Source organism: Natator depressus, chromosome 10 (assembly GCF_965152275.1).
Source record: "Natator depressus isolate rNatDep1 chromosome 10, rNatDep2.hap1, whole genome shotgun sequence".
NCBI classification, from domain to species: Eukaryota; Metazoa; Chordata; order Testudines; family Cheloniidae; genus Natator; species Natator depressus.
This window is the reverse complement of record NC_134243.1, coordinates 32,242,461-32,268,666: the sequence shown is the minus strand read 5'-3', so window position 1 is coordinate 32,268,666 and position 26,206 is coordinate 32,242,461. Positions and strand designations below refer to the sequence as shown.

Below are 26,206 nucleotides of genomic sequence, written 5' to 3'. Positions count from 1 at the left end.
ATCCTGGACATTCTCTGCAACATAAGTCTCATCCCAATGCACTACAGTGATAGGTGTCACCCCTCTCAGTCTACCCTTGTAAGCTGCCAGATCCATTGCTATGGTTGCTTAATGCCAATGCTATGGGGCTAGGGTAACTGGCAGCCAGCAGCGCTGCACTCAGGATCTGATTAGTTCAGACAGATTGCTCTGGTGAGGCTGTACTGGAGATCAGTGACAGCTATCATGGGGCTGAAATAGAGGAAGAAGCCACCTCCCATCACACTTGTGCTGGTTGGGTAGTCAGCAAGGCTCTGCTAGGTCCTTTAAGGCTGTCAGCTCTATGAGCTCTGATGGAAGGACCAGAGAAGATGGGAAGGTCTTGAGATAAAGTGACATCAAGTATTGCATCAGCCAGCCCCCATGGAGCTGGAGAGAGCCAATGCTTGGGTTATGGTTGCCCAGGAAGGGGGGTAGTATGACTTCAACATAAGATGCCATTTCCCCCCTTCAGCTACATGAGGGGGAGAGGCAAAAATAGGAGCAGCACCAAGGGATGTGCCTGGATCAGCAGCAGTGAGATGCTTGTCAGTACAACCCCCTTAATGCAGCCATCCAGAAAGTGTGTTTGAGGGGGACAAGGGGCAAGAAGAGGGTGAACTATGAATCTTACTGACCCCCAGGAGAAAGACCTGCTGATAAAATGGTGCAAATGGACCTGATGATGAGACAGAAGAGCTGCTATGCAGACTGCCCTAACAGTGCCAAGAACACTACCAGGTGCCACTGTCAATGGGAAGTAGTGCAAGTCACTTCAACCAAAATTCATAGGTGTGCAGGATTGTGCTGACTCTTGGCAGGGCTCTCCCCAGCCACTTTCTGAAAGGAAATGGCTGTTCCAGCAATGGGGTCACTGAAGCCCCTCAGCAATGCTCTCTGCTAGGGCTGACTGGGGCAAACCTTGTCTGGGAGGATGGCCCAGCTAACTCATCCAGCACTCTAAGGAGAACAGGTGCTTTTTGCCTTTGTCACCTGTGTTTATAGAGCACACTGCAGCATGGTTGCTGTTGGCAAGAGCAGCAGTTTAAATCCAGACTTGTACTTGAAAACAAGCAGGAGAATCACAAAAGAAAAAATCATTTTAATTAAAGACATTTAGAGAGACAGGCTGACTGTGGCAGCAATATGCTCTTCAATAAATAACAGGGCAGGAGGGGTGGTGTGACTGACAAGCTGTTGCAATGAGGACAGAGTTCATAAAGGGGCATCGCAGGTAGGACAAGTAGCTTGTCTCCTCTTGTGGAGCACTGGGAGTTAGCATGGACAACAGTCATGGGTACAAAAACAGTTGGAAGAGTTCAAACTCAGGCCCATGGGAAAAAACAGATTCTGTATTGTACAGCTATTTCAGAGAGATAGTAAAGTGCAAGGAAAACAAACCCCATGCACACTGAAGCATGTTTAGCAACTAAATCCTCAAGCACAAGTGTACACACTTAAAAAAATGAGCTACATGGGGGGTGGGGAATACAAAACCAGTTACTGCAAATTAGGTTAAGATGCCTTGAGAGAAACCAAAGCCTCTCCCTCTGGATGTGAGGAAATGGAATCTGCCTGGAGCCACTAGATCAAGGGTCATTTACATTGGAAAATTCACAGTCCTAAATACTACAGTGTAGGATACATGATTGTAGTCTGCTTGGGCAGGGAGCTGGGCTTGAATAGGTGCCCCTGTAATTTCACAGCTAGGAGCCTCCATACAGCATTACCAGGAACAGTTTCAACTGACAAATCCTTTCAGCCAGAGGCCTGTCAAAGCAGATTGACAATAGCTGCTCTGCCTGGGAAGATCTCACTGGCACAGAAGGGAGAGCTCAGGATTTTTCCCACTGGGGACCCAACTCATTTACAGTGGGAAGAACCAACAAGCCCCATCTAAAAACATGTTGAGAATAAAGCCATCTGTCACACAATGACTGTGAATGGCAAGGCCTCTCCAGAAGGGTCTGTAATAGGCGTTCAAGCCAATCAGACCCTGTCTCTCTGAGTGCCGGTCCACCAGGGGAAGCAGGATGGAGTTTCCTGACTAGAATACAGATGGGCACTGAAGGGAGAGGAAATCTCAGGCTGCTGTAAATCAGCCAGAGTCTGGAGAGCTGGGCTGGGCAGATCAGAGGGATATACCCCACAAGGGCTGCAGCCCTTAACATCCCACGTGGCCCAGCAGCTGAGTGCATAATGAATACTGGGTTAGAACTTCTTTACACTGTTAACATTTGCTAAAAGTTTCTGCTGGATGATTAGGAAACAGTTCTTCCTCCCTCGCCCCACCCCCCATACAGAGCACACTGGTATCCATACTAGGCAGGTGGGCCAGGGAGACAAGAAAAACAAGGTGACAGGAGAACAAGGCTGACAAGTTCTCCGGGGAGGTGTCAGCCCATCCCAAGGAAACAGGCTTGGTTCAGAATAGCCCTTTAAAAAACCCACTTCTAAGCAGCTTAACTGTCATGCTGGATCTAAGACATTTCAGTGTCAGGAGGAGAGGACTGTCATCTTGCCCAGCCTGCTGGGTGGGGTGGGGTGACCCTGGCTGCAGAGCATGGAGTGCACATACACATGGAGAGATTCCATTCCTTCCTGGGAGACAACTTTGCAAGAGAAGGGCTCCCCAGCCAAAAGACCTGAAAGACGTAAGGTACATGCACAAAAATGAAGCAGAGCTGGTGGGGTAGGAGGGCTGATTCTCAGTCTGAATGGGTGAAGATCATCCCATTGCAGGACCTGGTGAGATCACTGCATGGCACTGGCTAGATCTCCCCCCTCACAGAGAATGGGGGAAGTTTGCCCACAAAACTCTGGTCCCAGCCCATGCTGGTCGGTCACTGCCCTCTTTCTTAGGAAGGGGCTCTACCTGCCCCACTGCACTGAGTTAGACACACAATGATAACTGTGCAGCCCCAACACCAACCCATTCTCCAGCTTTCCCCAGAGGCCCTCTCCCTTCGAGTCATTAGCCTCCTTCAGTCCACATGATCTACACAAAGTGAAGCACCCATTTTGAAGCTCAGACATTTCCCCACTGCACAGCAGCAGTTTGTGCATCTGTACCAGCTCCACAACAGGAATGTTCCTGCTCCATGTGGGGAAATCCCAGCTGTTCTTACGCACTATACCTAGAATGCTTTGACTGAGAAACAGTCTCTTTTGTGATTAAACAATCTATTCCAGCAATATAACAAATGAAGCTGAGCATGTCCTGCTGAGCTGGGAAATGAACAGCACCTTCAACAATGATCCCCACTGCTGCCTCAAGGCAAAGACACACAGTGGCATCCCAGGGCCTGATTGAAGAAACTTCCTGGGCTTGGCTCCAACCCACATGGGTCAGGGTTAGAGTGCAAGCTGTATCTGCAGCACACATTCTGTATTAAAAAACAGGCTTCTCAGGGCCTCCTGAAGGGGGGTGCCAAGCCTGCCCTTTATCTGGGATTCTGGCAGTGCCAGGCAGAGGCCCCTGACAAGACAGATGCTATTCCCACCCTATTTAGATAGCAGTTGGCATGGTAATAGCAAGGGGATAGTTATCCTCTACAGTTAGACATTGACTTGTCTTTAAGTGACATCTGGAGAGCTAGTTCTTCCAGCAGATTTAAGTTACTTTAAGCAACTTTGTGCTGTAAGACCCCATCACTCCCTGTCTCCATAGTAACCTCCTAGATACCTGCCACCCACACTGCCAGTAGCAGGAGACAACACACCAACTTTAGTTCAAGACTTCCTCTGCCAACTCCCAGTTTCAAAGTGGGTACATGAACAGTGGGGACAGGGGTGCAGAGCCAAGGGAGCACAGCCTCCGCCAGGGGAAGAAGGGGCTTGTTGACCATTGCTGGAAGGAGGCCAGGCATTTACCAACAGTGTATGCTTTGCTTCTATTTGCTCAGTCCTAAATGCTCCCACTAGCAGAGCTGAGGGACAGCACTATTCTAATGTCCTGCTAGCACTCAGGTGCCCCTCCTGTGGCTATGGGATCTTTTTGCACATTAATTTAATACGTGGGGCGGGTCTGGGGCCTTCTGCCTATTGGGGAGGTCAATGTCTGGCAAGCTCCACATGGGGAGACAAGTGTCCTGCACAAGTCTTGTACAAACAAAGCAAGCATTTCACTGTTGACAGTCACACTGCAGCCTCCTCAGGGACTTCAATACCAGACTCCTGGCAAAGACCCAGGGAGGCTGCCCATCGGCACATCCCCTGCGCATCTCTCATGGCCTGCAGGCTCTACAAACACAAGAGGGTCAGCAGCTAATTTACTTCAAAAGCAGCAATCTGTGCACAAATCTCATTCCTAGAGAGCCTGCGGGAGATTAACTTAGGTTCCAATGGTGACAAGGTAAGGGAATGGAGATGTCTCACTCTCTTTCCTCTGGGGCTCCAACTACAGGAATAACTCTATACATCTCCCCCACTCATATCCTGGTGAGCTCTAGCTCAGACTCAAGGAAGAAGGATCTATACAGTATATATATAATTTCACTATGAAACAGTAATTTCAATCCCTGTCTTCTACTTTGGAGCATCGTGAATCAGACGCTTCTTTTTAAGTCATGGGGTGATGACTATCTCTGGGCATCTCAGCAGCAGTTTCCTTCCTGTGAGTGGTCAGGAGTGTTACCAGCAGCAACACAGACTCCTCAGCAGGAACACGGGAGCCCAAGGTCCATTTCCATCGGACCTTGGACTAAGAGGACATGGCCCAGCCCTGGCCCTCTGATGTATTGTGTGGGCTCTAACATGGTTGGTCAGTGCATGTTGATTGCCTTATTGTGCATTCCTGTCATTAGCTATCCTATGGCAAAGCAGATGACTGCATCCTTGTCCATCTCATGTACAACTATGTGCATCTATGTGAGTACTGGCCAAAAGCAAGGGGAGAGGGAGAGGATGGGAGGTGTAACACACAAAGCTGTAATAGGAAGGGCCACTTGCCTACAGCACAGTGACACCCCTTATAAGACAGTAATGACTGTCAATCCACACAGGATGCCTTGGGACTCTGGCAAGAAGATGGCAAATCAGGGCTGCAGCAAGTCAAGCATACGGTCTGCCAAATCTCAGTCAATCCACAGCTGAGTGGTCAATGTTAAGAGGCTGGGTTGTTGATAGGAAGCCCACATAACTGGAATCAGTGCAGAGTCAGATGATTCAGGAGATAAAGGGACGAATGATCCTATTAAAGACAAGAGAACAGCTGTCTGAAAACCATGGAAGGGACAGGACAGACATTGTGCTTACAGTCTAAGACGCCGGGGCTTTGCGCATTTGAACCAGTGGGAGGAGAATGGGGAGTTTCCAGACCCTGTGGAATTGGGGGGGCAGTCTCAAATGCTCAGGGCCCAGCTGAGGTGCTCTAAAAGCTCAAGGAAAGGGGTCACCTGCAGCAGCAGGAGATTGCTTTTAACAACATTCACTGGGCTCAAATAAATTACATCACATTAACTCTCGGGGGGGGGAAGAAATCAGGGCCTTAAGTCAATAGGCATTCTGCCATCAACTGTAGCAGGAGCAAAGTCAAAAACAAAAGAGGCAAGATTATTGAATAGTTGCCAGTTTAAAGCCCTGCACAGAGGGATCCCAGAGTGCAGCTCTCTCAGAAGCTGGGCTCTAGCTGTTTCCAAGAGGCTGAATTGTATGCTGAGCCACACAGTCTATGTTGCAGTGACCCTTGCTTTAGGCATCTTGCCTCATACGCCCCAGATGCTTCAGTGGAGCTATTATGCCACTGGCTTGTTGCAGTGCAGTGCTCCAGAGAGAAGGTAAACCCCATTCTCACAGCTCCCTACCTCTCGCTTTGCTGTCACCATCTGACTGTGTCACGTTGCCCGGCTGTATTCAATACCACTCTTTGCGGAAATGCCAGACCATGGCAGCAGGCTGCGGAGGAGACTCTGGGCTTGGCGGTATATCCGGTGAGGAATCGAACATGGGCTCAGGCTGGCGAGCGTTGAGCCAATGTGCTGTAGGTAGTCAGTGAGCCTCAGTTAAGGAGAACAGGGACATTTACAGTGAAATGTAAGAAACAACCTAAAACACTGTATTGACAGCAGCTCGTAGGACAGTAGTAGGCAATGAGAGCTAAGCCATGCAAAGCAGCACTGGCCAGCTACCTGCCCTTCATATCTAACTGCTCAGGTACAAATAAGCAGGTCTGTACTGCACAGTAAGAGGAGGACACTTTGGGAACATTCCTTGCAATTTGCCCAGGAAATGCTTTAGCTGAATAACCACTAGTGTCCCTTTCGCTCCACAGCACTCCAGCTGCTGGAGCCATGGCCCGTCTGACAGCAGAGACATTTTGATTGCTCAGATACAACCACGTTACCATTAAAGAGTTAGGGAGAAGGGACTTCTTTATGCTCCACCGAGATTGACTGACCTGAAGTATATCCTATAATTTAGTTTGTCATCTCTGTTCTGTACCCACTCTGCCTCCCTCAGAAGAGTGTGGATCCTTAGAGCCATTCAGAAGTGTGGAGTAAGATAGGTCACTGAATAGCATGCTTCCAGCTGCATTTGGAGCCCACCACACCATTAGCGCTGGGAAAGCTCCACTCTGCATGACCTACGATGGTTAGCAAGTTTCTGATATACCCAACAAAAGGGCAGACACTGCCTGACTTCTCTGGACAGGAGGAAAAGAGCTCACTGGCCCTTCATTTCTGAGACCTGACTTCAAGTCCCCAAACATGTCAGAAGTGAAACCATTTGGAAGGTACCGGGTGGAAGCCACCACACAATGGAGCAGTCTCTGCTCAAGCGGAAGACAAGACCGGATCAGAAGATGATGCTGTAGGTTGGGATTAAGGCTTTGGATACTAAGTGTTGCTAGCACAGCTGTGTCAGCTAGGAGCGTGTGGGGTGGGAAAATCACACCCCCTAGCCAGCACAGCAATGTTGGCAACCCCCCAGTGTAGACACAACTATGCTGACTGAAGGGTGCTTCTGCTCCCTGAACATCATTAGCTATGCTGACAGAACAACTGTTGGTTTGTGCTCCATCTCCACCAGGGGGCTCTGCTGACACAGCTATGCCAGCAAAGCCTATGTACTGTACAAAGGAGTACTTGTGGCACCTTAGAGATTAACAAATTTATTAGAGCATAAGCTTTCGTGAATATGTTAGTCTCTAAGGTGCCACAAGTACTACTTTCCTTTTTGCAGATACAGACTAACACAGCTGCCACTCTGAAAACTATGTACTGTACAGAAGTCCTTAGATACATTGACAGAGCCATGTCGGGAGCCCAGGACTGGAATAGCAGGGCAGGAACTGCAGGTCTTGCCTCAGGTGCAATCAGCAGAGCTGTGCTGAGGGAGTTTTGCACAGTGCCCATCCACACCACACCTAGTCCTAGCTAAACAGTTGCATTACCATCAGTCACCCAATGTAGACAAAATATACATCTCTAACCTCACAAGAGACATGTACTGTTCTACTGAACGGATCCCATAGCACCCTTGAGGAAGTCCGGCACAAACATGCCAGAGACAAATCCAAATCTCTTCTGGAAAGCAAGGAATCCAGTTCAGTGAAGCCTACCCTTAAATTGGGATGAGTCAAATGCAAACAGACTTGCTTTGCAGGATTTGTTTTACCCCAAATACCATGTGTCTGGTTATCTCGCTCTGCAGCTAATCAAATCCAAGGTAAAGGATATAAGATTGTCCAAGGAGGATGTCCGCCATTGATGTATAGAACGTAGGTGAAGCCGTCTTTGAGGACCCCTCTGATAGAATAATAATAGGGCAGGTAGTGGTGCTGTCTAAAGTCTCTATTTTCATAGAAGTTAATTGCTGTATTGTTGGTGGTGAGGACATGCAAGTAGATGGCTTTACAGTGGTCTTGGGCAGTTGTCGATATATGATCCTTCAAGCTTTCAAGTAAGAGGGAACCTATCAAAGGAAGGAAGAACAGTATTACACAGAGCAGCGGCGCTCTCACTGGGACAGGATGGAGAGTGCAGCCAAGCCTCTGCACGCGCCATCACTGCCTCTGAACAAAGCTCCTAGACTAAGTTCCCTGTAAGCTGCGTGGCCACGCAGCAGGCTCTCAAGGGCCATCAGGTAGGCGGGGAGAGGCGCCCCTCCCCCGGCCCCGAGCCCACAGCCCTCACCCCCTGCACACCAACCCTCAGCCCCACCTCCAAGCCCCCTCCCACACACTGAACCCCTTGGCTCTTCCTCCACCACACATCAACTCCATATTGGTGTACATAAGAAAATTCATTCTGCACATGGATGTAAAAAAAATTAGAGGGAACACTGCTCCTAGATCTTTCCTCATTCTCATTCACCCTTTTCAGAACAGCCAGCAGAACCTGGGTTGGGTGGTCTTAATAGACTCCTTCCTCTCTACAATGCTGGGCTTCAGAAAACTCAAGGCTGTACAGGGTGGGAGCGGTCCCTCCTAACAGCCATTGATTGGTGGGAGTCTGCAGGGCTGGATCTAGACTGTAACAAGGTTTACACATGCAGCTGTGGCCCCCACAGTTATGAGCATTCCAGGCACAAGGACTTACCAGCAATAGCCCACTGCCAGCCAAACAGCTACTCCCATTGGGCTGGCAAGGTGGTTGTTGGAACCATTTAGTTTTAGAATGGCTGACCTGTCACCTTGACTGGCAGCAGCTAGGTCACAGGAGTACATTCAGTGTTCTAGAGAGACAAGGCGGGTGATGTGATATCTTTTATTGGACTAACTTCTGCTGGTGGAAGGGACAAGCTCTTGAGCTACACAGAGCTCTTCTTCAGGTCTCAACACTCAGTGTTTTAAAGTCATTTTGAAATTGTAAAGAGCAAAATGCAACTGACAAACAGGTCACATGCACTTGTCTTGCTAAACTCTAATTAAAAGATAAGGGAGGGCTTTAGCTCCCCATCAGCTCCTGGGAGTTTGGCTCCAGCCATCTAGAATCTTTCATCTGGCACTTGTCAGTGAAGGGGCACAGTGCATGCACTTGGCCTTGGGAGACTAGGTCTGGAGGTTCATCTGAGCAGTCAGTACCGTGTGGTGGACCCAGCTTTATGTGTCTTCACACATGCCTCTAATGTTGAATATCTAGCCTCATACACTAAGAGGCTCCTTTGACCTGAAGTGGCTTCTACTGGTTCTGTACCCCTAAATGCCCCAAGCCTCATATGAACAGCCCAGGATACAGTCAAGGGGCACAACTTCCATGCATGACTTCCAGTGTGAATCTCGGATGGCCACATTACAATAAGAAAAGGAGGACTTGTGGCACCTTAGAGACTAACCAATTTATTTGAGCATGAGCTTTTGTGAGCTACAGCTCACTTCATCGGATGCATACTGTGGAAATTGCAGAAGACATTATATACACAGACACCATGAAACAATACCTCCTCCCACCCCACTCTCCTGCTGGTAATAGCTTATCTAAAGTGATCATCAAGTTGGGCCATTTCCAGCACAAATCCAGGTTTTCTCACCCTCCGCCCCCCCACAGACAAACTCACTCTCTTGCTGGTAATAGCCCATCCAAAGTGACCACTGTCTTCACAATGTGTATGATAATCAAGGTGGGCCATTTCCTGCAGAAATCCAGGTTCTCTCACCCCCTCACCCCCCTCCAAAAACCACACACACAAACTCACTCTCCTGCTGGTAATAGCCTATCCAAAGTGACCACTCTCCTTACAACCTGCATGAAAATCAAAGTGGGCCATTTCCAGCACAAATCCAGGTTTTCTCACTCCCCCACCCCCATACACACACAAACTCACTCTCCTGCTGGTAATAGCTCATCCGAAGTGACCACTCCCCCTACCAGCAGGAGAGTGGGGTGGGAGGAGGTATTGTTTCATGGTGTCTGTGTATATAATGTCTTCTGCAATTTCCACAGTATGCATCCGATGAAGTGAGCTGTAGCTCACGAAAGCTCATGCTCAAATAAATTGGTTAGTCTCTAAGGTGCCACAAGTCCTCCTTTTCTTTTTGCGAATACAGACTAACACGGCTGTTACTCTGAAACCTCACATTACAATAATTGAACAAAATACATTTACCCAAGTTAAGCTAGTGTTCACTTCTCCCAGTAGAGGTACCACTGGGCAATGGTAAAGACATGATTCACTAGCAGACGTCCAAACACATGAACCTCATTTGTGCTACAGTTTTACAATCCATGTGTAAAGAACCACATAGTGAATGGGATTTTTCAGAAGTGCCCAAGTAGTTTAGGAGCACAAGTCTCATTGAAAGTCAGGAGTTGTATCCCTACGCCATGTAGGTGCTTTTGAAAATTCCTACCGAGTACATAACATTACCCCCTCTGCCTAAGTACAAGGCCAGCTAAGGAGGCTGATATAAAACAACAAGAGGTCTCTTCTGGTCCTAAACAACAGGTCATCCAGTCCAGCACCTGGCACTGAGGTAGAATTAAAACAAACTAGATATCAGCAATACAGAACCTGGTTTTGGGAATTCAATGTGGAAGATTATTTAAATATAGAAGCTGCATGGTAATTTCTCTCCTGTGTACCTGGAAAGATAACTACTGCATTGCTAAGATTTTGCACACTTTCCCACCCACCCCAGGAAATCTAAATGAGTAATAAAATAAGAGCAGTTTAATTCTCAACAGTATATTGCACTTTTCTGTATCCCACACTCCATCCAGTTCCTTTCTAGGTGCGGGAGAAGAAAGAACCAGAAACTGAAGCCATGTAGAATCTGCTACAGAAATCAGAGCTACAATAAAGGTGGAAAATGCCTGGAGCAAAAAGTCTCCTGCATGAAAGGTTTTGCTCTTACAATCATAGAATATATCAGGTTGGAAGGGACCTCAGGAGGTCATCTAGTCCAATCCCCTGCTCAAAGCAGGACAAATCCCCAATTTTTGCCCCAGATCCCTAAATGGCCCCCTCAAGGATTGAACTCACAACCCTGGGTTTAGCAGGCCAATGCTCAAACCACTGAGCTATCCCTCCCCCTTCCTCTTGAGTGGAAATGGAAGAGCTCTTGGATAAGAAAAGAAGAGCTCTCAAAACATCAATCCCTCAAACGTCGTTATGTAGTTCTGGAACATTTCAATGTACTAGTCTGTAATAGCTATCTAATCCTGAACGCTGATCCAAGGTGATGGATGGACTTTAGAGAGGGTCTTTCAGAAAAATGTGTTCCTAAATTCTGTCCCAATTTAATAAGTGCAAGAAATGTTGACTTTAACGGAGAAACTCCAGCAAGATGCACCAACCAGCTGGGGCATCTGAAGGTGACTCAGAGACCTCCTTATGAAAACAGGAGATCCCTCCCTTTACCAACTTCCCTGAATTCCGTTCTCAGGATAACCTAGAGTTTGTCCCAAGACAGCGCTTGAACCAAGGCTTCAGTTTGGTGCTCTCCCACACAGACACAACCCAGATCATTTCTATGGCATATCATATCAGCCTGGGTCTGCAGATGTGAGCACTCAGGGGAGGACAATTATAATCCTATCTACTGTGACAAAGTTCCTCCTCTACCTTGGTGGGTCTTGCGCTTATTGGCGGATTTGCTCACCTCAGAGATTCATGGCAGCCCTCAGTTTGGCTGTTTTCGTGAACCCATAGTCCAGGTCAACTCCTTCTGTGTCTGATCAGGAGTTGGCCTGCCCTCTACTCCGGGTTCCAGCCCAGGGCCCTGTGAAATGCAGCTGTCTAGAGTGCCTCCTGGAACAGCTGTGTGACAGCTACAACTCCCTGGGCTACTTTCCCATGGCCTCCTCCCAACACCTTCTTTATCCTCAACATAGGACCTTCCTCCTGGTGTCTGATAATGCTTGTACTCCTCAGTTCTCCAGCAGTATGCCTTCTTGCTCTCAGCTCCTAGTGCCTCTTGCTCCCAGCTCCTCACACGCACACCTCACTAACTGGAGTGACAGCCTTTTTAAACCAGGTGTCCTGATTAGCCTTAATTAATTCTAGCAGCTTCCCAATTGGCTACAGGTGTCCTAATTAGTCTGCCTGCCTTAATTAGTTCTAGAAAGTTCCTGTTATCTTACCCAGGGAAAAGGGACCTGCTTAACCTGGAACTGATGTATCTACCTTCGACCACTCTCTTGTAGCCATCTGGCCTGACCCTGTCACACTACTGAACAGGTCAAATAAATCAAGTCAAGTCTAACATGGTCCCAGCTGCACGACACCTTAACGTGGTCACTGCTTTCAGACTTGGCGTGTGTCCCAGCTGCTAGTGTCTGAATGGCACATTTCTTTCTATGAATTGGATGCTTAAGGACAAGGATGGTACATGCTCTCACACCAGAAAACCGTACTAACCTGTTCTGTAAGTGCTGTTCTTCGAGATGTGTTGCACATTTCCACTCCACTCTTGATGTGTGTGTCCCCCATGCACAGTTGTCAGAAAATTTTCCCTCAGCAATACCCATCAAGGAGGCATGAGTGCCCTCTGTTGCCATGCACCACTGCACAAAGGTATAAACTGTGGAGCCGACCACAAACCCCCTCAGTTCCTTCTTGCTGGAAAAGTCTGATGCAGAGGGATGGGAAGGCGGGATGTAGAATGCACATGTAGAACATCTCAAAAGAGCAACAGTTATGGAACAGGTGACAGTTTTTTCTTTTAGCAATTGACCATGTGAATACTCTTGGTGGCTCACAACTCAGGAAATCAGGAAGGCAAATTAGAGAGTCTATCTGAACAAGCACTGGAGGACAACTCACCCAAATATGGCAGAATGCTGAGTGATGACATAATGGGATGCAAACATGTGCATTGAAGACCATGTTGCCACCCTACAAATGCTTGGAACTTGAACAAGGAAGGCCACAGAGAATGCTTGCAATCTTGTCAAATATGCCGTCACTCCATTTGGCAGCATGTCAGCCAAGTCAGAGCATAAGCAAATACAGGAGGCTAACAGACAAAATTCACTGAGAAGAGAGTGGGAGGCTCTTCATCCTGTCTGTGACCACCACAAACAGCTGGGAAGACAAATGGAACTGCTTGGACCTGCTGAGTTAGAATGCCGACGCTCTCCTGACATCCAGAGTGTGCAGCTGTTCCCCATCTTTATTCAAGAGGGACTTCGAGGCGAACGAAGGCAGGTAAATCACTTGGTTGATGTGGAAGTTAGAAACTCAATTTTGACTCAAACTTTGGATGAGGACGCAGGTAAACTGTCTTAAGGCTTAAAAGGAGCCCCATAAGTTTTGACAACACCAAGTTTAAGTCCCACGGAGAAACAGGATCTTGTACCTGAGGATACAACTGTTCCAGGCCATTCTTTTTTTCTAAAAAGATGTCAATAAGATTTTTGAAAGTGATCACCAACTTGACAGGGGAAAGGAGAGCGAGCTGCTAGGTGGACTTTGATAGAACTAAACAGTCAACTCTTGCTGTTTTAGGTACAGATAGGCCAAGATATGCTGGATTCGGCCAAATTCTAGATTGTCAATACCAGACAGAGAAACGGTTCCACTTCGAGAGGTAACTAGATCTAGTAGGTGGTTTCCTACTATTTAAAAGCACATCCTGAACCTCTTTTGAGCACTACTCCTCCCTAGAGTCTAACCATGGGCCATCAAGGTTGTTAAATGAAGTGCCTGCAGGTTTGGGTGGAGTAGGGGACCATGATCTTGAGACACTAGCTCTGGGGCCAATGGAAGTGATATCAGAGCTTCCACTGAAAGGGATAGGAGGGTGGAGAGCCAGTGCTGCTGAGGCCAAGCTGGGGCTATAAGCATGAATCGAGCATGGGCCAGTCTGATTTTTAGCAACCCTCTGTGAAGGAGTGGGACTGTTGGGAAAGCATACATGAGCTTGCCTGTCCAGGGCAAAGAAAAGTGTCCATGAGGGAACCCAGACTGTGATGTCGCTGGCACTTCCCGTTTGTTCTTGTTACAAATGGGCCTGCTTGCAATGTGAACAAATTCCCACAGCTGGAAAATGAATCTGGCTACATCTAAATAGAAAGACCACTTGTGTTGAGTTGTAAGTGACCTGTGTGTGTGGCTGCATTGCGTTTTGGCAGAGCAGGGACAAGTGGCCCCCTCCCTGGCTGTTGAGTTAGAACACTACCGCTGTTCTCTGAAAATGAGCAGGCTTTTCCCCTTGACATGGAGTAGGAGAGCTATCCGACTGGTGTCAGGCTTTCAACTCCCTGACGTTTATGTGCAGAGTCAAGTCCTTTGTGGACCATAACCCTCGCATTTGCAGGGAACCCAGATGAGCTGCTCAACACCCAGGGCAGACACATCTATCACCAACATCAGTGGCAGCTGAGGGTGGACAAACACACACCTAGGTATACATTGACAGGGTTTGTTCCCCAATCTACAAGGTAAAATATGAGAAGGCACCCTCACCAAGATGTTTAGAGGGCAATGGCTTGGCAAGAATATGGAAGACAGCCAATTTTGCAGATGCCCGAGATGTAAATCTGTCACACCAGATTATACAAGTGCAAGAGGCCATATGCCTAAGAAGCCTCATACAATTAAGTGAGTGAACCTTGAGATCTAAAACAATGGAACAAATTGTCTGAAACTTTGACCTTGGAAGGAAAACTCTGGCTTGAGCAGAGCCCAATAATGCTATTGTAAATTCTATCCTCTCCCCAGTTCAGAGGATAGACATCTGAGTTGATCAACAGACCCAATGCATTGAAAGTTGACTGGATACAAGCTACTCTGAACAGCATCTGAAACCGCCTTTCACAAGCCAGTCATCCAGGTAAAGACAGACTTGCACTTCTTACTCCTGCGAGAATTCTGCGCCACCGCACCTGCGCAGAATTTATGTCCCCTGCAGATTTCTTGATTTCTCCACAGAAAAATGACTTTCTGGCAGGTAAGCAAAGGGAAGCCACAAAAGCAGTCACGTGACCCTCCCCAGCAGTATGTTTTGGGTGCCCAGGGCAGCCAGTAGAGAGGTAAATCACTGTGGGGCAGGGGTGGAACTGGGGAAAACATGGCTGGTGTTTCCTACCCTGCGCTGGACTCAGCTGCTAGTCCCGGCTGGGCTGGGGAGGACGGGACTTCCTCTTCCCCTGCATGGCATCCAGGGCTGGGTCAGACCCAGCCCCAGGATTTCTCCCCTGGCTGCAGGAAGCTCTGCAAACTCCCCCCTCCACGCTTCTTGCGCCCACTGCTCCTCAGCTGCAGGGAGAGTGATCACTGTACAGGGAGTTGCGCCCCCATCCGTCCAAACCTCATGAATCCAGACCCCCTCATACCCAGAAACCCCCCGACAAGCCCCACTTCCCCTGCACCTGGACCACCCTGACAAGCCACCTGCACCCCCACCTTACCGAGCCCCAACCAGCTGCACCGGATCCCAACCGCACTGAGCTCCATTCCCCCAGCATCTGGACCCCTCACTGAGCCCTATTCCCCCACACCCAGACCCTCCTACTGAGCTCCAACCACCTTCACCTGGACCCCCCTGCAGAGTCCCATTACCGTTGCACCCAGAACCCCACAACAAGCCTCTGTGCATCCAGATCCTCCCCGCACCCGGATCACCCACTGAGCTGCCCACATCCAGACTGCCCCCACACAGAACCCTCTTAACCCACATCTGGATTTCCCCTACACTAAGCCCCTCCACACTTGGATCCTGCCTTGCTGAGCCTGCCTACCCACACCTGGATGGAGGGGCAAGGCTCTGGGGTGTTTCTGGGGCAGGCCCGGTCCTTGCGCTGTGTCAGGGTTGGGTGCAGCCTCACTGCTGAGTCAGTGTCCCGAGAGTGGGGAGCTGCACAGTGATCTCCCACCTCTGTGCAGCCAGTGGCCTGTGCTCCCCAATACCATGCTGTAGCTTCCACATTTATTTGACAAATAAAATTTTTGAAAATGCTGCAATGCAGACTGTCCTCAGGAGTAACTCCTAACTTTCGCAGGAAGGCAGCTACTACTGCCACACATTTTGTAAAAATCCAGGAAGCTGATGACAGGGCTAAGAGGCAGCACCATGAACTGGCAATTAGACTGGTTTATAGGAACCTGAGATACTTCCTGTGGCCTTGATAAATCACCACATAGAAATACGTGTCCTTTAAGTTGAGCATGACATTCCAGCCTACAGGGCAGGGATAATGGAAACCGGTGTGACCATGCAAAATTATCTTTTTTAGAGATCTTCTGAATTGCCAGAGGTCTAAAAATATGAGACCTCCCTTTGCTTTTGGGATTAGGAAATAGCAGGAATAAAACCCTGTTCCTTTGACATTCGGGAACCTCTTCTATGGCTTCCACGCAAAAGAGATTGCATCTCATGGAAGAGGAGCTCCTTTTGAGAGTGGTCCCTGAAGAGGGATGGGGAGGGAGGGTGGGAAGGAGGGGAAGAAACAAAATGAAGAGAGTGTTCCCACTTCCAAGGCACTTAAGACCCATTGGGCCAAAGTAATTCAGGACCAAGCACTGAGGAAGTGTCTGTTAGGTCCTGGCAAGGTGCAAGAGTAGGGTATCGATGGAACTGCTGAGGATGAAAGTGTTTCCTTGATGGGTCAAAAGTATACATACCAAGGAGTTCAGAGTCACCTTGGAGCTGTGAAGTTTATCACCTGTCTGCATCAGGAAGAGCGATGACCCTTCAAATGGCAGGTCTTGAATAGTCTGCTGTACTTCTTAGGCCAACCCCAAAGAGTACAACCATGAGCATCAGTGCATGATGATGGCAGAGGCCAGAGTCCTAGCAGCCACGTCAGCTGCATCTAAACTATCCTGAAGTGAAGTTCTTATCACTAACTTCCCCTCATTCACCTGCAAAAGGAACTCTTGTTTAGCATCCTCCTGCAGCTTGTCCCTAAATTTCAGTACATAGTTCCAGGTGTTAGAATCATATCACCCTAACAAAGCCTGCTAGTTGGTGATTCTAAGCTGTAACCCCACTGTAGAACACATTTTTCTACCAAATAAGTCAAGCTTTTTGGCGTCCTTCAACTTAGGGATAGTTGCCTGCTGCCCCAGCGTTCCCTCTTGTTGGTAGCTGAGACAACAAAGGATCCAGGAGAGGGTTGGGAATAAAAATGCTGGAAGCCTTGGGAGAGAACACAATACCTATCCTCCGCTTGTTTTTACGTGGGAGGGGAGCAGCAAGACACTGCGGTTGGGAGACAAGAGTCAGAAGATGAAGAATCACCTTCTCCTGACACCTGCTGAAGATTAGTGTCAAGAAACCAGAGATAACTGAAGAGAAGCCATCACCACCATCTTCCCCCGATGGTACTGACAGGTAAGAGGTCTGGGATACAGGAGGTTGATGTGGTGCTAGGTGCTGCACCATGGAGCCTGATGATCTGCCAGTACCATAGGAACAATCTCCTGCACCTTTGGGGACACCGGCACCAACAAGCTCAACAAGTTCCTTGTTCCTACACATGCGTCTGTCATGGATGGTAATGGAATTGTCTTTAACTGGTGCACAAGAGACAAAAACTTTGGGCCCCAGATTCAATGGTGCCTTCCCTGCAGCCAGAGTTGATGGTGCTCTCTTGGCTGATGAGTGAGAGGAGGAGTGCTTCACTTTTTATTGCACTCTACTTGACCCTTTGTCCCCTTGCTTGGTGGACTTGGGAACTGATGATCTTCCTGTCCCAGCAGCCTCCGTGGAAGCCTTGTTTCTTCCCAGGCACCAGAGAAAGCAAGGAGTGCTAGGACTAATCCAACACTGGAGGTACAGTTCTCACAGAAGCCAAAAAGCTCAGCACCCTCCCCCAACCAGGAAGACTCTTAAGGTCTTTTCAGAGCAGCCTACATCAAAAGAAACTTCAATCTGGCTTCTCTATCTTTCTTGCTCCTTGCCTTGAAGTCCTTACAAATTTGACACCAACCCCTAATGTGAGACTCACCCAGACACTTTAAACAACTAGAGTGCAGGTCACTCATGAGCATCGATTTAGAACATGAAAGACAGGCCTTGAAGCCCAGTGACTGAGGCATTCCTTGGTCCCAACAGTGGAACCCCATATTGGGGAACCAAGAAAGTAGTAAACTTTGGTTAGTGCAAGTTCTAACACTAAAACCCACGCAAACAGGTAACTATAACATGCTGAGAGTACTTGTTAAAGCAAGACAAATACATTCCAACAATGGTCATGGGCGGTAAGAAAGAACTGAAGTGGGCTGGGGCAGCTCCCCACTTTATACCTGCATGTAGTGGCGACTGACAGCAGGGGGAGCTTGAGCTGTCCCAACAGATACTGCTGAGGGAAAATTTTTCCACCAGCTATGCACACTTCCCAAGAGTGGAACACACATGTGCAAATCACTTGAAGAAAAGTGTTTTATCTGGTCTTGAAGCATACATTCTGCCACATCAAAGGGGTAAGACATTTGTTACTTTAGGATTTCCCCATGGCAGTGAAATTGTTGTGCTGTAGCTGGGGTTCAAACTGATCACTGCACTCACTTGATGGACATATTCTGATCCACATTATTATGTTATTTCTTGAATCCCCCTTGTTTCCTCTCCCTCTTTTTTTTTTTTTTTTTTTTTTTTAAAACAGCTGGAGATGTCGTCACACATTTGCAACCTCTGAGGCCTGTAGTTCTCCCCCACAGCACAACACAGGCATGGTATGATCAATGGCGGTGCCCACTCCCCACCCCTCATCATTATCAGCATGCCTCAACTCTGTCCTCGAGGGACCAGCTTCATGGGCTTGAGGAGTTCTGTTTCCATGGCCACTCAGTCCACAGCAGATCTGCTGGCACTGCTAGCAAGTCTGACAGTTATGACAGTGTTTTCAGCATGGTCGGCTATCCACTGGGAATTGGACTGAGATCCATCTACTCTTTTCAGAGGCCACTGAACAGCAACCAGATCGTATGGACTCTCAATCACTCTGTATATGCAACTGCAGGCTAGTGTGATGTAATCTGTATCCCATTTCCAATTCTGTGAGACATGACAAGTTCTATACAAGCTTAGCGTACAAGCTAGTCTCTGAAGTGGGCAGAGTCAAGGCATTCTTAGTTCTATAACCTTCACCCACATACCAAACATGAGTCACGAGGAATAAACAAACCACACAATGGATTGGTGCTCAGCAACAGACATAGAAAAGCTATTTAGAATGTTCTTACCTATTCCATGTTTTCTAAATTCTTTCACCACTCCTAGACTTAAAATGTAAGCAACTTGAGTATCGACCGCAAAATTGGAAGCTAGAATATCCCCATCCTGAGCAGAGACATGACAAAGCATTTAGTAGGATACATGTGTATAGCACAGTGTATAATGTAAAAACAAAAGCAAGCATCAATATACAGAAGAGTTTTCTTATACCAGGTGCCTTTATGGAGCTGTTGGAAATGGGGAGATAAACACAGCCCCCTAAATGGAGGAAAAGGAAAGAATCTATTTGGGCTGGGAGAGGGTTTCTGCTATTTTCATATTTCTTGCCAGTTGGGGGATAGTAATCATTTAGTTCCTTTAATGTCCTCCACAGTTAACTGTTAACTAAACACGCTTGTTTCATGTTTAGTCGTTTACTGAAAGGTGTTAAATGGCATTGTGGGGTTCCACATTTGAGTGTCCAGATCAAACGTCAGCAGTTTACCAGCTAGAATGTGCTTTTTCTGCCAACCTGCATAAGAACGGCCCTACTGGGTCAGACCAATGGTCTATCTAGCCCAGTATCCTGTCTTCCGACAATGGTGATCCATGCCCTGTCATCCGCTCCCAGCTTCTGCAAACAGACTCTAGGCTTTGAGTCAAACTGGGATCCTCACTCTTACACATCAATAATAATACAAATGTTCTACAGGCCATGTTATGCCCTCAGCAACATCACAGCCTTCAATGGGATTTGCACAGGTGTAACCAACTGGAGCTTAGTAAAATGAACTGCTGGTGGTGCACAATAAAAGATCCTGAAAAATGTAGTCTTTTGACTTCTCTCCTTGCCTGGCTACTCATGTGAGCAATGGGCCCCAGAGCAGGTAATCATTTGGGGGTATACGCACATCTCATCTTAGACTATGGCTTGCCTACCTCTTTATGCACCTTTGTTCTGCTCTTTATTTCAGCTACTATCATTCCCACAATGGTGCCTCTGTAGGTGGCTCCAAGGGAAAAGAACTTCTTGTTGGAAGTGATGTCCTGATACCATGAGTCAGGGTACCTGGGAAGAAAAAGAACAATACCCATGAATGCTTAGGGGACACACAGCATTTCAAATTGAGCCATGAGCCTGCAGTCAGGCCACCCTGTGGAATCTGGCAGGGTTACAGCATAAGCTGGGCCAGAATAAGACTTCAGTGGGAGACATGCAATAAACACTCAGATGCTGAAGGAAGTAGTGTTGGTAGTCTAGTAGGCAGCACTCTTCTACAAGAGTCAATAGATATCCAAGCTAGGAAGCTTTGCTGATGGAGGAAGTCTCTTCTGGATGGAGTTAAAACTAAGGCCTCCGCATGTAATCATTAAAGATCTGTTGGCACTTTTCGTAAGGGTGTGAGTGTTGACCCAGGTGTCTGGAGCACATCCCAGCTTGGCTAATTTCATTCTATGCTACCAGTAACCCATCTGACAAGTATTCCCTTAATTGGGGGGGGGGGGGGGGAAGCAGCGCCCTCCAAGATTTCCCCCCTTTATTACAAAGCTCCTTGTAAGATGCTCACAGTTCCCTTGGTGAGGGCTTTGGCATTCTTTAGGATGTTGGTGCTGAAGAAACGAGAGTTTATCTGTTTCTGCTGTTCATTCTCAAGATCCCCTGAATACTGATGGACCATTGGCAGTGCTGTATAGGTGACACAGGACTGGACAGGCAGTGGGTGATGGTCAGGACTGAAGTACATTAGCACGTGGGGCAGCTGTCACAGTATCTGCCTATGCTCTCAGCTCCACACTTTCACACCAATTGTTTATAGACCGTCTCTCTACGCGCCCCCTCCACCCGCCGCAGGACTGTTACGTACTCTATTGGGAACCAGTCACCGCAGAGCTGTTTCACTACATCTATGTCATCGTGGCAGAGAAGACGCAGGTTTATGTCACTAACTGCAGTTGGGGGCACCTCCTCTGTCATTCACACCTGCGAAGGAAAAGGAAGCATATTAGGAAGGATGCACCTGAAAGCTTCAGGTTTGAGACCTGTTAGTATCTGGAACAAAGGCAACACTGGGGCTAGGGGGAGTCTTCACTGCCAGACAAGTCATTCTTAGGCCAATCTGAATCTGCACAGCACGGGGAGATAAAAATCATGATTTTTTTAAAAATGGATTTCTTCATTTAAATTACAAGTTTTTCTTTTAAAAATAAATCTGTTTAAAATTAAATCTGAAGTTAGTACAAAATATGTTAATTAAAAAAATAAGTATTCTGGCTTCATGAGCCTCCATCAAAAAAAAGCTTTGGGTTAAAGGCTGCTTTTCTAAATAAAGACAGAATTAGGGGGGAAAACATTCAAATTTGGAGGTCACGCTTTATAACTATGGCACAATAGGTCATGTACTGTATTAGGAGCTTGAGCCTGTGGGAGATCCAGGCCTGTGCTACTGGATTCAAGAGACTTGCAAAGTCATCACAGGCATTGAGACCTGGCCTCTAACTCCAGGAGACACCATCCTGTATCTCATCACGATCATCTGCTGAGCCCACCTGGGTGATCTCATGTTCCTATGTTATAGCTTCTCCTTACCTGAGCTGTGATTGGCTCAGTTCTCAAATTATTAGTATTTATGATTCCACCCATCATGGATACTTACTCTAGTTATAGTGTACCCTCCTAAATGGCAAAAAAAAAAATCAAAGCCAGTGTAAAGGCTCTATTTAATTGTAAAACATGTTTTAACAATTCTCAACCAATAAGAAGCACCTTTCTTTAGACAATAAAGGAAGTACAAATGGAAATATTGATTTAAATCAGGGGCGGGCAAACTTTTTGGCCTGAGGGCCACATCGGGGTTGCGAAACTGTATGGAGGGCCGGGTAGGGAAGGCTGTGTCACCGCAAACAGCCTGGCCCCCACCCCCTCCCACTTCCTGGCCCCTGACTGCCCCCCTCAGAACCACCGACCCATCCAACCCCCCCCGCTCCTTGTCCCCGGACCACCCCTGGGACCCCTTGCCCCAACCACCCCCGAGACCTCACCCCCTATCCAAGCCCCCCTACTCCCTGTCCCCCGACTGCCCTGACCCCTATCCACACCCCCGCCCCCTGACAGGCCCCCTGACCCATCCAACCCCCCCCCGTCCCCTGACTGCCCCCTCCTGGGACCCCCGTCCCTAACTGCCCCGCCCCCGGACCCCACCCCCTATCCAACCCCCCTTGCACCTGTCCCCCCCTCCCAGGACCCCACCCCCAATCCAACCCCCCTGCTCCCTGTCTCCTGACCACCCTCCACCCCGAACCTCCACCCCATCCAACCGCCTCCTGTCCCCTGGGACCTTCTGCCCATTATCCAACAACCCCGCCCCCCCCCCCCCCCCGCGCTTACCATTCCGCTCAGAGCAGCACGACAGGCTTATTGGAAAGCCTGGGAGGTGGGCGGGTGCAAGTCATGCTGCCTGCACGCAGCGCAACTACAGGGCAGAGAGGACAGCGGGGGAGGGGCTGGGGGCTAGCCGCCCCGGCCAGGAGGTCAGGGGCCGGTCCCACGGGCCGGATGTGGCCTGCGGGCCGTAGTTTGCCCACCTCTGATTTAAATCATCAGTTCTAATCAAAGTTTCCATTTAATGATTTAAATCAGGATTTAAGTGACTGATGTAAATCAATCCACCCTGCAGGGAATGTTTAAATACAAACCTTGACACCATCTCTTCCCACCCCAGAATCAGTGTAATTATAGCAAAACTATCATGAAACTTTTCTAGGACAATATTGTCAAATGTATTTAAGTACTACGGAATAAAGCAGCTAATAGGTGGCAGAGTGAATATACACATCGGTATGCACAAAGGAAGCACAGAGACAGGTTATATTTGCTAGTCAGAACAAGCATTCTCTACAAGATGCCAAGTAGCAGGTGACCTAGAGCAGGGGTTTTCGAATTGCGGGTTGCGACCCAGTACTGGGTCACGGGATGTAAGACACTGGGTTGCCGCAGCTTTGGTCAGCACCGCTGACCAGGCCATTAAAAGTCCCGATGGCGGTGCTGCTCGGCTAAGACAGGCTAGTCCCTACCTGTTCTGACACCACGCTGCGCCCTGGAAGTGGCCAGCAGCAGGTCTGGCTCCTAAGCGGGGGGGGCCGCGGGGCTCTGCGCTCTGCCCCCGCCCTAAGCACCAGCTCCGCACAGGGCTCCAAGCTGGGGGGGGGCAGTGCCTGCGGGTGAGAGCCGTGCAGAGCTGCTTACACACTTCCGCCTCGGAGCCGGACCTGCTGCTGGCCGCTTCCGGGGCGCAGTGCGGTCCGCAGTGCCAGGACAGACGGGAAGCCTGCCTTAGCACCCCCACTGCACCATCGACTGGGAGCCACCCATGGTAACCCCACGCCCCAGCCCTGACCCCCCCCCCCAACCCAGAGCCCCTTCCTGCACCCCAAACCGCTCATTCCCAGCCCCAGCCCAGAGCCTGCACCCCCAGCCCAGACCCTGACCCCCTCCCACACCCCAACCCCAGCTCAGATCCCCCTCCCACACCTGAACCCCTCATTCCTGGCCCCACCCCGCAACCCAATGCTCTGCCCCAGCCCTGAGCCCCTCTCACACCCTTCACCCCCAGCTCCGTTGGGTTGCGGGCATCAACAATTTTCTTTAACTGGGTCGCCGGAAAATTTTTTTGAAAACCACTGGCCTAGAGTAGTAAACAAGTTATGCAGAGCCAGAGCAACAACAGGTGAATGAACAGCAACTGTTTAATCTGAATCCCCACAAGCCATCTTTAGTTATTAGTATTTCTGTTGGTCTCCAGTATCCTATAGCTTCAGAGTTTTTCCCTATTACAGCAGCTCTTAGATGATCTGTTGAGCTTTCCGTCACAGCCATGAAGCATTCCTCAAGACTTCAAGCAATGCCTTCTACTAGTTGTAATCCAATTCAGGTTTCAGAGTGGTAGTCTAACACGGCTTCCATTCTGAAACCTGCCACCATGCAGGGCACTGCATTTATCTGTATGAAGTGGAAATCCATCAACTTCATGAAAAAAAAAAAAAGAAAGACTCGTACACATACAGACAGACATCATCTTCCTTTCCAAATGCAAACAGATGGACATCATACCAAAAGGACAAGGTAAAAAAAACTCCATTACAATCTACATACCACACAGACTATGTGAGAGATTGTGCCACACGCTCTCAAAGAAACTGCAGGAGCACCTGATCAACATCCTATACAGCAAACAAGGAAAGACTCCACTGCATGCATCCGATGAAGTGGGTTTTAGCCCACAAAAGCTTATGCTCAAATAAATTTGTTAGTCTCTAAGGTGCCACAAGTACTCCTAATCCAATTTGGGACTCTCAAGATTTCCAAATGCTTGTTTGATGAATACTCAAAACGAGACAGCTCCCTCTTTTTGTCTGGTGCTTCTCTGGGTCAGATTCAAGTGATCAAATATCTGAACACCAGAACTGGAAGGGAAAGCAGTGAAGGACATAATGGGGGCTGCAGGCAACCTATAAAATCCTAGGGTATATCTACACTTGCAGAGTTTTTGCGCTGAAAAGCACTGGTTTGTGTACTCAATTCCTCAGGCACCAGAGAGCGTTACATTAGCAGCACTTCCATCGCCAATGAGTTCTCCCACAGTGCAGCTCTCTCCAGTTTGAAGATGGGTCTTGTGTAAAGAGGGGGTGGGGGAAGGGGGTATCCTGGGTCCCTGCATAGCCTCATCTCCCCAAACACTGGTCAGTTCCAGTAGCTCAGCATTGCTCCAAGCGGGGAATCGTTTGCTCCCCTGGAGCAGGCCTTGTCACCTGGCCAGAGAAGTGACCACTTGCCAAGAGACCAGGAAGGGGAGTTTCAAAGTCCCCAGGGCTTTACAGCGGGAAGGGTAGATGTCGGTTTACCTGGCAGCAGAGCAGCAGAGCTGCTGGCTAGAGTAGTCGCAGGATATCCCACGGTGCGTAGGTGGAGGCTAAAAGCTCTAAACAGGAAGAACATGTCTTCACTTGCACATCACTGCAAAAGCATCACCGGTAAGAGCTGTATGCCTCTCATGGAAGTGGTTTTCTTTGTGCAGTGAAACTGCAAAAAGTCATTGGCAAGTGTAGACACTCCCATGGTTTTTGCGCAAAAAAGGGACTTTTTCCGCTTTAAGTGGCAAGTGTAGACATGCACCTAGAGACAAAACACCCACCACACTGCTGCGAGTTTATTTTCATCTGATCTCTCTAATCCTGTCCTAATGACTTACACTGCCCTCAGAAAGGTATAGAGCCGGAGGGGAGGGGTAGTGTCCACCAGAGAATCTCTATGTCAAGACATGGTCTATAGCTACAGCATAAAATAGTCTGAGAAACCCTGTCCTACAGACTTGGATGTTTCATGAGAGGGTCCCTCTCAGAACTACAGCGCACACAGATTCAGAAGGAGCAATGAGACAGGATGCAGACACTCAAGTCACTGATTGCAGTCACTCCACCCATCCATCAGCTGTCACCCCATTAACTTGTTTGAGCCCAGTGACAGTATAAAGACCAAAGGCCCCACTGCAAGACAGAAGCCCTTTTCCTTTTGTCTCATGGCTTTGATGGATTACAGGTACATTACCACAGGTAATGGTATAGAGAAAAAGGTTATCTTTAGAAAGCATGGAGTTAAGTATAGGATTAGAATAAGGTACCCCAGAGACGAAGCATCCTGTAGTCTGTATTTTGTTTTGCCGGAAATAGAAGGACCACCATCAACCTTCTTGTACTGGGCTGGTCCACAGCACATGGTAGATCAGTAACAAGGAGACAGAGAACAAAACCAACTAGTATTAAGAATCAGGAAAATTACTGATCCATCTGTAACACTGTGGGAAACCCAGGAGGATCATGCTCTCACTTTCATAGATTTTAAGGCCAGAGGGGACCACTGGATAATCTAGTTTGACCTAACACAGGGGTTCCCAAACTTAGTTCGCGGCTTGTTCAGGGTAAGCCCCTGGTGGGCGCGAGACACTTGGTTCGCAGCTTGTTCAGGGTAAGCCCCTGGCAGGCTGCGAGACGCTTTGTTTACCTGAGCGTCCACAGGTACAGCCGCTTGCAGCTCCCAGTAGCTGGGATTCGCCGTTCCCGGCCAATGGGAGCTGCGGGAAGCAGTGGCGCAGG

General features: G+C 48.5%; 1 protein-coding gene across 1 annotated transcript in view; it reads right to left on the bottom strand.

Annotated features, from left to right (window-relative positions):
* Positions 1–1,133: 1,133 nt before the first annotated feature.
* Positions 1,134–26,206, bottom strand: part of NAA60 (N-alpha-acetyltransferase 60, NatF catalytic subunit) — a 43,589-nt gene continuing 18,516 nt past the window's right edge. The window contains exons 2-7 of the mRNA XM_074965655.1: positions 20,926–21,041; positions 20,000–20,129; positions 19,090–19,186; positions 7,698–7,932; positions 5,823–6,009; positions 1,134–5,209 (exon numbers count right to left, since the gene is read on the bottom strand). Coding sequence (XP_074821756.1) covers positions 5,853–6,009; positions 7,698–7,932; positions 19,090–19,186; positions 20,000–20,129; positions 20,926–21,035 — 729 coding nt within the window. The 5' untranslated portion in view covers positions 21,036–21,041 and the 3' untranslated portion in view covers positions 1,134–5,209; positions 5,823–5,852. The remainder of the gene's footprint in view (positions 5,210–5,822; positions 6,010–7,697; positions 7,933–19,089; positions 19,187–19,999; positions 20,130–20,925; positions 21,042–26,206) is intronic.